The 13,598-nt window shown below is 41.3% G+C and overlaps 1 protein-coding gene across 5 annotated transcripts in view; it reads left to right on the top strand.

Annotated features, from left to right (window-relative positions):
• Window positions 1–13,598, top strand: part of Cfap54 (cilia and flagella associated protein 54) — a 279,965-nt gene that overhangs the window by 102,832 nt on the left and 163,535 nt on the right. For all 5 annotated transcript variants that reach the window (XR_013106305.1, XM_076919997.1, XM_076919995.1 and 2 more), the window contains 6 exons: window positions 1,163–1,277; window positions 2,029–2,126; window positions 5,164–5,394; window positions 7,055–7,197; window positions 10,641–10,828; window positions 13,194–13,421. Coding sequence is in view for 4 of the 5 variants with exons in the window: in XM_076919997.1 (XP_076776112.1) it covers window positions 1,163–1,277; window positions 2,029–2,126; window positions 5,164–5,394; window positions 7,055–7,197; window positions 10,641–10,828; window positions 13,194–13,421 (1,003 nt within the window). In the remaining variant the exon portion in view is untranslated. The remainder of the gene's footprint in view (window positions 1–1,162; window positions 1,278–2,028; window positions 2,127–5,163; window positions 5,395–7,054; window positions 7,198–10,640; window positions 10,829–13,193; window positions 13,422–13,598) is intronic.

The following is a 13,598-nucleotide window of genomic DNA, read 5'->3' as shown; positions in this document are numbered from 1 at the left end:
GAGGGGGCAAGCAGCCCCTTTTATAGTGGGCCAGGCCTACCTGGCTGTTGCCAGGTAACTGGGGAAGAGCATACCTGGCTGTTGCCAGGTAACTGTGGAGGTGAAGTTTAGACAGAATACTAACAACCAGAATAGCCAAAATAGCCATCCCCAAGGTTCAGAGAGAAATCCTGTCATGGGAGAGGAAGAGGGAGTATAAAAGATCAGATCAGAGTATCTCACGTTATCCTCTGGTTGCCATATGCCTCTGTAGCTGTTCTTTCAAACACACAGGTAGATACAACACACATACAGAGACAGAGACAGAGACAGAGAGACAGACAGACACACAGAGACAGTGAGAGAGATGGAGAGACAGAGAGAGAGATAGAGAGAGCTCACAACATTGTAGTGAGATACCAATCACTACTAGGAACAAGATAAATTTTGATCATACAGTGTATTCTAATGCAGGAATCACTATCTAGACTCAGCCAGTCATTGTGTTAACCTTGTAGCTTTGTATTCCACTCAAGTTTTTGTTTCTCATTCAACACGTTAGAGCAGGGCTTCTTGCTTTCTCTAGTAAGAAATGGGAATTCCAGAAAATGTATGCATTTCAGGAAGACTGGCTGACAAATCTCAATAGCAAAATACTGGGAGAGAGACCTTAACTGTGTCTGGAGAATGGGAAGTCACGCTGGGAAGACAAAGCTGAGTGCTCCCGAGGGGAGTGGAGGACGGAGAAAGCTCAGAAAACAGCAGTGGCCTTTGGGAGCCTATGCAGGATGGAACAAGAAAAGACCGGAGTTGGTCAGAAGCAAGACATTTGTGTGGGGCCCACCTGTGACGTTTCTGTCTTGACTGTGAAGGGAGGTAGTCGTAGATTCTCTTCAGTCCAATCCCATCCAGCCTACACTGTGCTTTCAGCTCTTTCCCCATGCACACGTGTGCCCTTTTCACAAGGTTTCAGTGTCAATGACATTTCACTATTAGGAGGTCAGTTATTCTGGATGCCTGGGGATCCCCACTGAGTGCCCCACGGAGCAGGCGGTGTCCAAGCACCCTTTCTTTCTGTACAGTTTCAAAGATAACATTCATTAGAGATTTATTACTCTGATGTTGTTGCCAACCACTTTTTGCATATTTTTTGGCTAATGTTTTCTTTTTGTGTGTGGATTAGGAGAAATGAGTCCCTTATTGGAGTGAGAAGGATAAAATATAAGGAGAATATCGTTTATAGGAAGGCACTCAAATCTCCCAGGAAGTTTAAAGCCATAGTGATCGAGATAGGGAGGGTAAGTAGTTTTTAAACATGTGTTTGGAACTTTGAATTCATAAAATTGATTATGAGATTGTATATTTAGAGATGACTGATTATATTTTGATTTTGTTAAAATATGAAATAAATACAGAGAGGCATAATTTTGTAATTTCATAATAAATTATAAACTATTAAAGAATCACATAGGCCAAGCGGTGGTGGCTCACGCCTTTAATCCCAGCACTTGGGAGGCAGAGGCAGGCAGATTTCTGAGTTTGAGGCCAGCCTGGTCTACAGAGTGAATTCCAGGACAGCCAGGGCTACACAGAGAAACCCTGTCTCAAAAAAACCAAAAAAACCCAAAAAACATAGATGTTCTCACAATCAGATATTTTTGTCTATAGGGGTCTGTTTTTACTTTCTATAATTACTTATTTATATATTTTTACTTGTTTGGGTATTTTCCCTGCATATATGTTTGTGTACCATATGCATAACTGGTGCTCACAGAGGCTAGACGAGGCCCAAGATCCCCTGGATCTAGAGTTAGAGATGGTTGTGAGCTAACGTGTGTGCTGGGAATTGAACCTAGGTCCTCTGAAAGAGCAGCAAGTGATCTTAATTGCTGAGCCACCTCTCCAGCCCCTTGGTAGTAATTTTAATTAAAGGATGTAGGAAAACCGGTGTGTTTCCAGGGCAGAAGGTAAGCATTACAGTATGCATGGGGTGCAGGGCACGGGAGATATGTGTGTTCCAAGTTTACCTTTGTTTTCTCTTCCATGAAGTCTTCAGACTTACCAAGAAGACGAAGGAAGAAAAAGGAAACTCTAAAAGACTTTTTCTACAAGAATCCATCCATTTTTGACATGGCAGAGCTGGAAAGGTATTAATGAATACGTGTTAGGGTCTACTTTGGGTACTAGGATATACTAGAAAACCTGCTATGCAAAACAATCAAACGCAAAGGACCACACACAAAGAAGACATTAAACTAGGCAGTGGAGGCTGGGGTGGGATGTCTGTTGGTTGTTGAGAAAAAGGAGTCCAGTGGGAGAGAGAAGGAGAGGAGAGAGGAGAAGGTAGGATGGAGAGAGGAGAAGGTAGAATGGAACTAGTAAAATTCATTCTTTAAATGGATGAAACCATCAAACAGTAGAGAAAGGTTCGAGAGCATCCTCAGGTATGTATGTGTAACACGTGTGTGCAGTGCCCATGAAGGTCAGAAGAGGGTACACTAGGACTGGAATTACAGATGGCCGTGAGCTGCCATTGTGGGTGCTGGGAACTGAACCCAGGTCCTCTGGAAGAGCAGCCAGGGCTCATAAAAGATGAGCCATCTCTCCCCTCAGTTACAGTCGTTTAGATGGCACCATCTATTGGATTGTCTGTTCTCAAATAGTCAATTCTATTGTCCGTGTCACCTTCATGACACATTTACAGACTGTTCATGGATTTAGTTTTGGGATCTCTTCTCTGTCCAGTTAGTCTGTTTATCTGTTTTCTGAAGGAACAACCTACTATTGCGATGACTTTGGCTTTAAAGTAAAACTTGTTGTCTTATAGAAAACACCCCTCCAGCATGTTGCTTTCCTCTCCTCGGGTCTTGACTAATCTTTCAGAAAATAGTTCAGACTAGCTGGTTGAATAATAGGAAGTATTCTATTGTGAATTTGAAAAGAGAATCTGAGTACATACACTCGCTTGGGAAGTTCTGTTTTGTTTCTTTGCAACTCTGTGCCTTTTCTTTTAGAAGACAGGCTGCATTTTAAGAGCTTGTGATGTTTTTAAAATACATTGTGTGGTTTCTCCCTAAATGTGTTACTTCCCTTTTGTTAGCTGCATAAAGCACTAGTTTTGTATGGATTTTAAAGATTACATTTCTGAGTTCTTCTATTCTTTGAATAGAGATATAATAGAATCTTGGTATAAAGATTGTCTATGACTTGATAATTTACCCCTGGGTTCAAGTCCGTCTATGTGGATGGTCATAGCATGTGCAGAGAATGAAGATCTGGTTTATTTTTTTCTCAGTGTTCCTTCCTCACGTTGCTTTTCTTCTTGTTGCTTACAGGCTAAGACCTCAAGTATAACCCCCCAAATTCTGTGATATGGACATAGTTTTTGTGACACGTGTCTTAAATATATTTTCTTCAGATAATTGAAGATTTATATGCACTTAAGGGAAACCCTTAAGCTCTTTACCTAGTTTCTAAAGGACTCTGTGACTCTTTACAACACTACAAACCAAAAATGTGGCAGACATGCAATCCGATGACTTTACTCAGAGTATAGCAACTTTATGTGAATTCATACATGTGTCTCTCTGTATATCTGCTTAGTTTTATGCAATCTGTAGAACAAATGTGGCCATTACCACCATGGTGATTAGTCTTGTTGTTAGGGTACAATTGTGTAGCTGTTGGGTGGCTGTAGCATCCCAAGTCACCTGTCTGTTCCACAAAAGAAGGCCCGCCCTCCTGCTCACTCCCTGGACTTCCTTCTGCTTTCTAGTCGGTTCTGTGGGTTCTTCTTAGCCTCTTGGGAACTGACCTTCCTACACAGGAGAAGATTAATTTTGTTTCAGCAATAACACTTTTAATTCTCGGGATAATCATTTAAAAGATTGCTAGCGTTGGTGGAAAATTTTCACTTATTACAACAATGAGAAGCCCAGAAGTCTTGAACTAAAGTACTTTGTTAACCAAATTTAATATATTCAGGGCTGAACAATAATGTAAAATGTATGTATCAGAGGGAAGTGTGGCTAGAAGTCATGAGACTGGGAAGGAGTCCAAGAGAGAAGAAAAGGGGTTTATAGGAAGGTAGTGAAGAGGGTAATCAGGCACACAAAATATTAAACTAGTGAAAAGAAATGCATCAGTGGTAGGGTATGACTAGTTATAAACATAGTTAAACTGGTTTTTATTTTAGGGGGGAGGTACATGAAGTATTCTCATGGGATTGTTCACTCAGAGACCAGAGAGAGGTTGACAGTGAGTATTGACACTGAGTCTCTCCCTCAACTGCTCTGTACTTCAAGTTTTGAGTCAAGGTCTCTCACTGAATCTGGAGCTTGCTGATTGGCTAGGATGGCTGACCAGCACACACCAGAGATCCTTCTGACACTGCCTCCAGTGATGGAATTATAGACATGAGCTGCTACATCCATGTGAGGGGGGTTCTGAGAATCCAATGCATATCTTCATGACTGCAAACGATTAATTAACAGGTTAGCTTTAGGAATTCTTTAAAAGATTAAATGTACAGTGTTTTTTAAAAAATATTTGAACTATCATAGTGCTTTGTAGGCTGAGGCAGGAGGATGGACAGATCAAAACTAGCCTGAGCTACATAACAAGGTCCATTCTCAGAAAAGCAAAATCAGACTCAAATATGAACTATTAAATAAAAGTTGAATATTTTCCCCTTGTAGTGTATTGGATATGTTCATTTTTGAAATTACTTCATCTACATTTGACTGAAACTTTATTTCCTGTGGAGGCTAACTAATGTTAGGCAAAAGTTTGCTCCATTGTCTTTTCCCTTAAGGACCAATATAGAGAAATGAATTTGTTGTTTAATATTGAAAAAGCTGATCAATGTGAAAACTGCATGGCCCGTGAAATCCCAGTGGCCTTTGGATGATGGAAAAGCAAAGCTTTTGTTTGAACTGGAACATGCAAGACTCTCGAAGGCAATTAACTGGCGTCTCTGCCCCTGAAGCTTCTCCTTGCAGCTCCCCTTCTGCACTATTTCACGTCTTAAGCACCCAGGGAATGGTAAATGAGCCAAACCCATTTGCATAAGTGTAGTCAAGTGACTTCGTGATACATTCTGTACAAATCGGAATCATTCTTCTTTATTTAATGTCTGTCTGTCTGTTTACTGTATAACTTCAAAACATCTTTCTCCCTTGGCAGAAACAGGAGAACTGATGTTAGAAAAATGGCGTATCGAAGCCTGACAGACAACCTGAACCCCTTAATCTTACATTATGTTAAAAGAAAAAGATTCCATCAAATACTTCTTGAAGAGCTGCCTTGGAGAGCTCAGATGAACTTGTATCTGGCAAACGCACACTTCCATTTGTTTTTACAAAAGCTGACCGAGCGCACAAAGATGAGACTCAGTTCTTCGCATTCGAGTGTCAGGTACTGAATGATGCTGGTACTCCCTCTCCCATTCTCATGGGCCCAGATTGGTGCATTTGTATGCTGGTGCATTTGTATGCTGGAGGCCTCTGTTTAGCAAGGTTGCCAGAATGTCTGTCTACACTGGCCATCACTGTATTTTCCATATTTTGTTATGTTGATTTCTTTCCCAAATACACACTTATTAATGTCCAGTGTGGTGCTAATTTGCATTCGCCTTGAATACCCCTTATTAGTGTAGCTTCTAGTTTGAGGCTGACCCCATAATACCTGTTGATGTTGGCAGACATCTTGCCACTATTCCTTTCCTTCAGAGATATTTTTGGAGGCTTGTAAAAACAAGAGATCACATTTTCTAATGTGAGATTCAAGCCATGAATTCAACATGCAACTTGAGGTTTTATTCTGTACTTCTGGCTAAGTGCAGAGGGAGATACAAAGAGAAGACTATATTATTGAGTGCTAGGGATTTGTTGCAAAAGTGATATAAAGTCTTCCATCCAAAACAACTTGGTGAGGAACTTCTACACACAGGGCAGTGAGCTAGATGCCTCAAGCATGCAAGACACATGTACTGGAGTCTCATAGTGAGTGTATCATAAGCACCCATCATAACTCTATTTGATGGTAGATGGTTGAGCACATTTAAATTCTTTGAAAAGGATGTGAAGTAAGTGGGTGTTTATTTCAGTAAGCCGACAAGGCAAAGAAATGCAGGTTGATCCAAAATGAACATGACCCTTCTTTCCATTTCTCCACAAGTTTAGTTAGAACCCTCGGAAGACAAGCCTTCACAAAACTACTTCTCAGAGATCTGCGTTCTAGTGGCTAGTCACAATGGCTACAATCCTACTGCTGAGGCTGGCCTAAGAGGATGGTGATAGCTTAGGTAGGCCACAGAGTGAATCCAGTTCTTTAAGAAGCAATAGTTAGCTTAATAAAGTGGCCCATCATTGAGAGACAGGCTTTCTTTGTATCCTCTGGGTACCCAGAAGCCTTCTTGTCATATGTCACCACCTCTGCTTGATGATAGCACAGTAAAGCAATCAGTGGTCAAGCCTATGCCGGTGGTAATTTGCTGATAACTTTGATTTTATTATAATTATTAGTGGATGCTTGGTGTTTATCTTTGTAACATTACTTAGTGCTCAGATCTTATTTTTGAAAAAGAAACATAACTGTGGACATACTCTTAACAGACATTATCTTCACTGAGTTACCTATATACCTATATACCTAAATCATGTGATTTTATTGTTCTAACAGTATTTATTTATTGCAATAGTAAGGATTAAACCCAGAGCCTTACACAGTTTGGGCAACTGGTCTACCTTAAAGCCCTATCCCTAGCCCAACATAAATTACTGCTTTAGAACTAGGAGTAGAGAGGCTTTATCCCCGTATTCTAGGATCCTTTTAGGGAAGAATATGGTGTTTAAACTCCTAATAGTAATAATAGTAGAGTTACATTGTATAATCTCAAAAGTTCACGCTAAAGTACTGGGTGCTGGTTGCCTGCCAAGAGAACCTATGGTCTAAGATCACAGCTATAAATATTTTAAAAACAAAATTTAGCTGTATTTAAAAGACAGTTCAATTTTGTTTATATTGTTTCATCTGATATATGTAATGAATATGTATGTATTGGTTCTCTTTTCAGTTTCCGGTCATGTGACCCTAACCTCTTCTCACTATTCCACTCTGGAACAGTGTTACCAACAGCAAAGCTGACTGTTGAGAGCTACAAAGCAATGATGGATGTCTTTAATGTCTCTAAGAAAAAGAAATACAACCAACCCACAGGTAAAAAACCGTGCTCATTGACAACTGTATCAATTGCCTTGAAATTTTTATTTACTATTTTATTTACACACACACACACACACACACACACACACACACGTACTGATAGAGAGATATTTGTACCATTTTTAAAAGCCCAGCAATCTAGTTGTGTTAGTACATTTTGGTAATTGCTCTCCTTAACTTGAACTACATATTCAGCATTCCACCAAAAATATCTTGACTGCTCTGCAAATATAAGTATTAGAAGCCTCTGACTGTTCTGTAAGGACTGCAAAGTCAGCACAAGACATCCCAGGACTAACTTTTCAGCACTAAGGAGTTTTATTTGCCTCAGAGGGACAAAGGGCAGGAAATAAGAGACAAAGACAGGAGATGGAGATGAGGGAGAAGGGGAAGAGATCATGGGGTGGGAGTAGGGTAGGGACATTTGCCCTGGAGGGACAAAAGATTGCTTCTGGGTATAGAGGAGACAGACTTGACCAGAGACAGATGTGGCCCATAGGAAAATGTGGGTTTATAAAGGCAGAAAGGGAAACCCTGTGTTAGGGTGAGTTTGTTAGTTGTGATTAGGCCTGTTAATTAGATGAGCCAAAGGGGGCTTTTGATAGCTAGACTTCAAGACTGTGATAGATGGTAGTCAACCTTAGGAGAAGGAAGTGACTGAATATGGAAATAGACATTGGTGGCTAACTTTAGGAATGTAATCTAATGGTTTTTAGCAAGGAAGAGGGAGTAGGGAAAGGGCAAGGCCTGCCAGAGCCATGTTTGAGTATGGCCTGCTAGAACCCCTTCATGTTCAAGCGCAGTTGGGAAGCCTTGCTAGCAGGTGTGATATCTTAATCTTTATGGGTAGATTCCGCCAACATACTGATATCGCCAGGCACAAATACTGTCAGGATAGCTGATTTTGAACTTGGGATAGTCTACTGTTGCCCTATGGTCTTGAATTTGCATCTTCTATGAAAGCACACTTTAAGAGGAGTGAAATAAGATTCTGCCTGCAGGACAGTAAGTGCTGTTATATGGCCTGGTTTGTGCAGTCTCTGGGTAGTGGAGACATATAGGCAAAGAGGGCCTCACATCTGGATGCTGCGCTGCATTTTTGCCTGTCAAGTGTGGTTGATTTTTAGCCCTTTCCTGAAAAGATGAAAGAACGTGAAATACCATTTTTCAACCAACAGGTTTTTCTACCTCGACTGCTACCCATTTTGCAAATAAACATTTGTTTCTAGTGTCATGCTATTAAAGCTTCATTAATATAGGTTTTATACTGTCATTAGAATATTTACTTTATGTGTATTTTGATTGCTTGTATGTATCTGCAATATGTGTATATCTAATGATAGTGAAGGCCCAGAGGGACTTGAGTCCCCTGGGACTGGAACTATAGTTGATTATAAACTTCCATGTGGGTGCTGAGAAGCGAGCCCAGGTCAAATGGAAGTACAGTCAGTTCTCTTGTCTACTGAGCCTTCTCTTAAATTCTTATTGTTGGCATTTAAGTGCTCTAGACTTTCTTGATGATCAGGATTCTCAGCAGCTAGTTAACTGCCTTGATAACACTGGTTTATAAAATATTTGACATGCCTTTGATTCTTCTAAGTATAGATTGGTATTCATATATCATATATTATAGCCATTCACCTAACTGAAGAGAAATTCCGTAGATATAAAATCTGTTTTGGCTTCCTTCCTTCCTTCTTTTCTTTTTTCTTTTGTAAATTTACTGACATATGTAGCTTGGCCCTAGCTTCCTCCCTCTATAATATTGGAGACGGCCATTAGACTTGAGATAAATATGGGAGAAGAAATATGTGGTATGTGAAACAATTCTGGGCTGATGCCACCTTAGCTGAGCAATGAGTGGCCAGGGTGCTACTTATGAGAGTGTACATGTCCTGGGAATGTGTGTTTGGGAAGATTAGAGAACAGTGCATGTAGTACCACCAATTTAAGCTTATCTTCAACTAGCTTACAAATGAATGAAGCTCAGTCTATGGTTATTTTATTTGGCCTTGACAATTACTGGGGGTGGGGGCGTTTACCTCTAATCTATTCTTCTAACTGCTGCCTGACTACCTCACCAAATACTCTGTTTCTTCTGGCCATGTGTTCATGGTTCCTCTCTCCTCATGGTGGCTTCCTCCTCTCCTCCTGTTCTTCCTTTTTCTCCACCTGGTCTCTCCTCTCTCCTCCAACCAGGTCACTCCAAACCCACCTACCTCTAATTTCTCCAGTAATTGGCTGTAGCCAATTTTATTCTGTTTCGGTAACGGAGTCATTCAATCTTGCTTTTCTTAATCAGCCGCCGTGTTCCTGACTAGCCTAGGCCTGCGGCCACGAGCAGCGGTGGTGTACCACCACTGCTCAGCTTGGGCACTCCGCTCAAGTCACCAGCTCAGGCAGCCAGAGACACCGGCCCTGCCACCCTCGCCAATAGAAATAAGATTCTAATGCTTAGATTATCCAAAGGCTTTATATATTTGGTAATGCTCAATAACAAGATACCCATACAATCAGAGGTGCAACCCAATACCCAACCTAGATATACCAACTACCTTTGACTGCTAGAGACAGCCTCCATGTTCCCCTCCCTCTCTCTCTCTCTCTCTCTCTCTCTCTCTCTCTCTCTCTCTCTCTCTCTCTCTCTCTCTCTCTCTGGTGCGTTCTCCCCTAGCTCCTCCTCTTCCTTCTCCTCTTCCTCTCCTTACTCCTCCCACCTTAGCTCCTCCCAACTTGCTGGAAAAGTATCTCGCTACATTATTCAACCAATAGTTTTAAATCAAGGAACAAGGTTTGCACATCAAAACCTTGTGAACATGAGAAATCACTAGTCGGCCTAGACCTTCGGGTACAGAATGTAGCATCACAGTACATAGCCACAGACCAAACCTCCACACGTGCTTTTTGTCACTGTTTCCCCAACACCTGCTCATTTCTTTCATTCCGTTGCTCATTTTGCTCCTACCTTAGCCTGGAATGTTCTCCATATCTCCCCCATGGGGTTAGCCATGCCTTCTATCCTCCAACTTCTAAAGGCCTTTTATTTTATTTTATTTTATTTTATTTTATTTTATTTTTTTGGTTTTTCGAGACAGGGTGTCTCTGTGTAGTCCTGGCTGTCCTGGAACTCACTTCGTAGACCAGGCTGGCCTTGAACTCAGAAATCCGCCTGCCTCTGCCTTCCAAGTGCCGGGATTAAAGGCGTGTACCACCACCGCCCGGCATGTTTTATTTATTGTTACTATTTTTTAATGGAACCCTCCTTTGGTTGACCTGGTCCTTCTACAAGTTTACATAAGTTTACATAACATGTATTATTTACATGACATATGTCATCCTTATGGGAATGTAAATGTATGATTTTGATAGTTTTATGCTTTACTTTTTATTTTTGAGTTACATTTTTGATAGTGTTTTACTTTCTTTTTGGAATATAGATATAGAAGATTTATCTGCACTCTTCAATTCCAAAAGCGAGGATAATGTTTCCAAGACGAAAACACAAACAATTTATGAATCAGAGTCTCAACTAGGCGTTGGCGTTAATGCCAAAGAGAAGGATCGAATGCTGACTTGGGGACTGGATCATTTTATGAAAATCTTCTCATGTTGCAGGAGAGCAATGGTAAAGCACTCCTTTCTCTTTGCTCATGCGCTAGACTAGACTCACCACTAAACTCGGGAATGTAGGATATGCACTACTACATACAGACTTCTTCTTGCTAGGTTTGGCCTCAGACACTTTTCAGGTTTGCCTGCTATGATACTAAAGATTTATGTGTTGTCTGGTTGTGGGGTAGCGGAGATAAGCTCATTTACTTAGCTATCATCTTTGCACCCAGAGCCTCCTTGGTGACCTGGTTGTCAGGAAGGTCCTGTGATGGTACATGTGCCTTGACTGCTTTTCTACATTGAGTAGGAAATGGCAGTCCTTTGTGATAGCACTGCATGTGTCCCCAATGTTGCTAAGACTCCTATGGTATCACAACCATCTTTCTCTAGTACAAGAGAAGACTTATGATGTCTGTTTTGAAAATCCTACCCTTGTTTCAACTTCCTGATTCTATCACTCACTTATGTCCATTTACACTAATGCTTCTCTCTCTCTCTCTCTCTCTCTCTCTCTCTCTTTCTCTCTCTCTTTTCTCTCTGTCTCTGTCTCTTTCTCTCTCTCTCTCCTTCTCCCCCCCCCCTCTTTCCCTCTCTGTCTCCTCTCTCTCATGTGTGTGTTGTGTACATGTGGGTACAGGTGTCTGTGTATGGAGTCCAGGTCAGGACACGGGGTATTCTGCCCTATCATTCACTGCTGTTTCTCTGTCTCAGAGTCTCTCACTGAACCTTGAACTAGGGCTGGCAACTTGCAAGCCCCAGTGATCCTCCTGTCCCTGCCAACCCGACCCCATACCTCAGTGCAGTAGTCACAGGTCCAGTGTATGTGTTACAGTGGCCATGCCTGGCTTTTCATATAGATGCTAGAGATTTAAACACAGGTCCTCATGCTTATGCGGAAGGCATCCCTACCCACAGACCCATCTCTGCAGCCATCTGTTATGCATCTAAAATACCAAGTAACAGACAGCTAACCTCAAGATTGGAATTATCAGACATAAAGAAGTTAGTTTGTTTTTAGTCACAGCAGAAAAGCCATATGATTAAAAAAATCTTGAAAGGGGAGAGGACCACTATACTTTAAAGACAAAAGAAAAAACAGCTTAGATTTTCTCCGTGGAATGGAAAGGGTAAATTCACAAAAAGACAGCTAAAACCCAATCACCTCCTTGACCACGAGCATCTAATTTTATCCTCATTCCTATTAGCTTCAGAGCAGTGGCAGAGCCAAGCTCTCATCTCTGCACAGAGTTCAGCTTGTTCCTGTTCTTCCTCATACTCCTATCGTCCCAGCTCTGGGTTTCTCCCTTCATCCTTTCTGTTTCTTGTTCTGAGTCTTTAGCTCTCTTCTCTCCCAACCTACACAAGAACTGCTTACTTCAAGGTCCCTGTTCATATCATTCTTCCTCAGGAAGGACTCTTTCCTGACCCTCAGCTAACATTCCTTTCATTCCTTCCCAGTTCTGACTTACTTCTGCTTGGTTTTAAAATTAATTCATTCTCTCTCTCTCTCTCTCTCTCTCTCTCTCTCTCTCTCTCTCTCTCTCCCTCTCCTTCTCCCTCAGCCTCTCTCTTTCTCTCCCTCCCTTTGTCCCTCCCTTCCTTTGTCCCTCCCTCCCTCTCCCCCTTCCCTCTCTCTTTTCCTCTCCCTCCCCCTCCTCCTCCCCCTCACTCTTTCTGCATCTCTCTGTGTGTATGTGTGCATGAGTGCAGGTGCCCAAGACAGCCAGAGGCTTGGGATTCCCTGCAGTTGGAGTCACACAGGTGGTTGTGAGCCACCTGATGTGGGTGCTGGGAATCAAATTCAGGTCCTCTGGAAGAGCATTTTGTGCCCTAACCTGCTGAGTCATTTCTCCAGCTCTTGCTTTATTTAAAATAAAATATATTTTCCCCTGAAAACCTATTTTTTTGGTTCCTTTCTACTCTTGGTCTTCTCTTGGAAAGTTAAGCAAGCAGCAGGAAGGTAGGACAGCTACCCTTGCTCACCACTTTATCCCCAGCACCTATAAAAATGGAATTTTAGGGTTCTGGCTATGAATATGGAAATCATTTTTATTCAGTGGGTTGAGGGCCATGGGCCAATTAGCCTAGGCTTCATTTCCTTATTGCTAGAGTGCTAGAGTATGTAAGTAAGCAAGCTAGAGTATGTATGTAAGCTTCTCAGAATTGGTGAACTCAGACCAGCCAATGTTTGTAAATATCATGTCACACTGTTAAGCCTGGGAGTGGCACATAACAAATGGTTTTAGTTAGTTTTTTTTTTTTTTTTTTTTTTTTTTTTTTTATCATTGACATATGTGTTTGCAGAAAAAAAATATAAAGTTTTCCAGACCTCTATAACTTCTGGACCTTTGTGGTACCCAATGTGATGTTTGTCTTAGGTTCTTGCTTACCGTGGTGGCTACTGGACTCTACTGCAGAATTGCTGCAGGGTCTTCTGGAACTTTTCCCGGGAGCTGCAAATGCTTCTGAAGCAGACTATGGATACTTGCAAAACTTTTCCTATTAGCCAGGATAGCTTTCTCTGCATCTGCGTGTTACCCTTTTACCTGGGCACAGAACTACTTATTGACATGTTAATAAAACTGCAAAGCACCAATTCTGTCAAGGTAAGGGCATTCTGGTAATTATTTTTTATTGTATCCAATTAAAAAATGTCTTTTATTGTGAAACTTGGGATAAGTAGAAATTGATATTTTTTCTGTGTTCCCATTTGGTTTGTCTGTTTTTCATTTGCTTCTCATTATAAATTTGTTCACAGCTCAGAACGTGCATTAATGTTAATT

This window comes from Arvicanthis niloticus, chromosome 22 (genome assembly GCF_011762505.2).
Source record: "Arvicanthis niloticus isolate mArvNil1 chromosome 22, mArvNil1.pat.X, whole genome shotgun sequence".
NCBI classification, from domain to species: domain Eukaryota; kingdom Metazoa; phylum Chordata; class Mammalia; order Rodentia; family Muridae; genus Arvicanthis; species Arvicanthis niloticus.
This window is presented reverse-complemented; position numbering and strand designations above follow the sequence as displayed.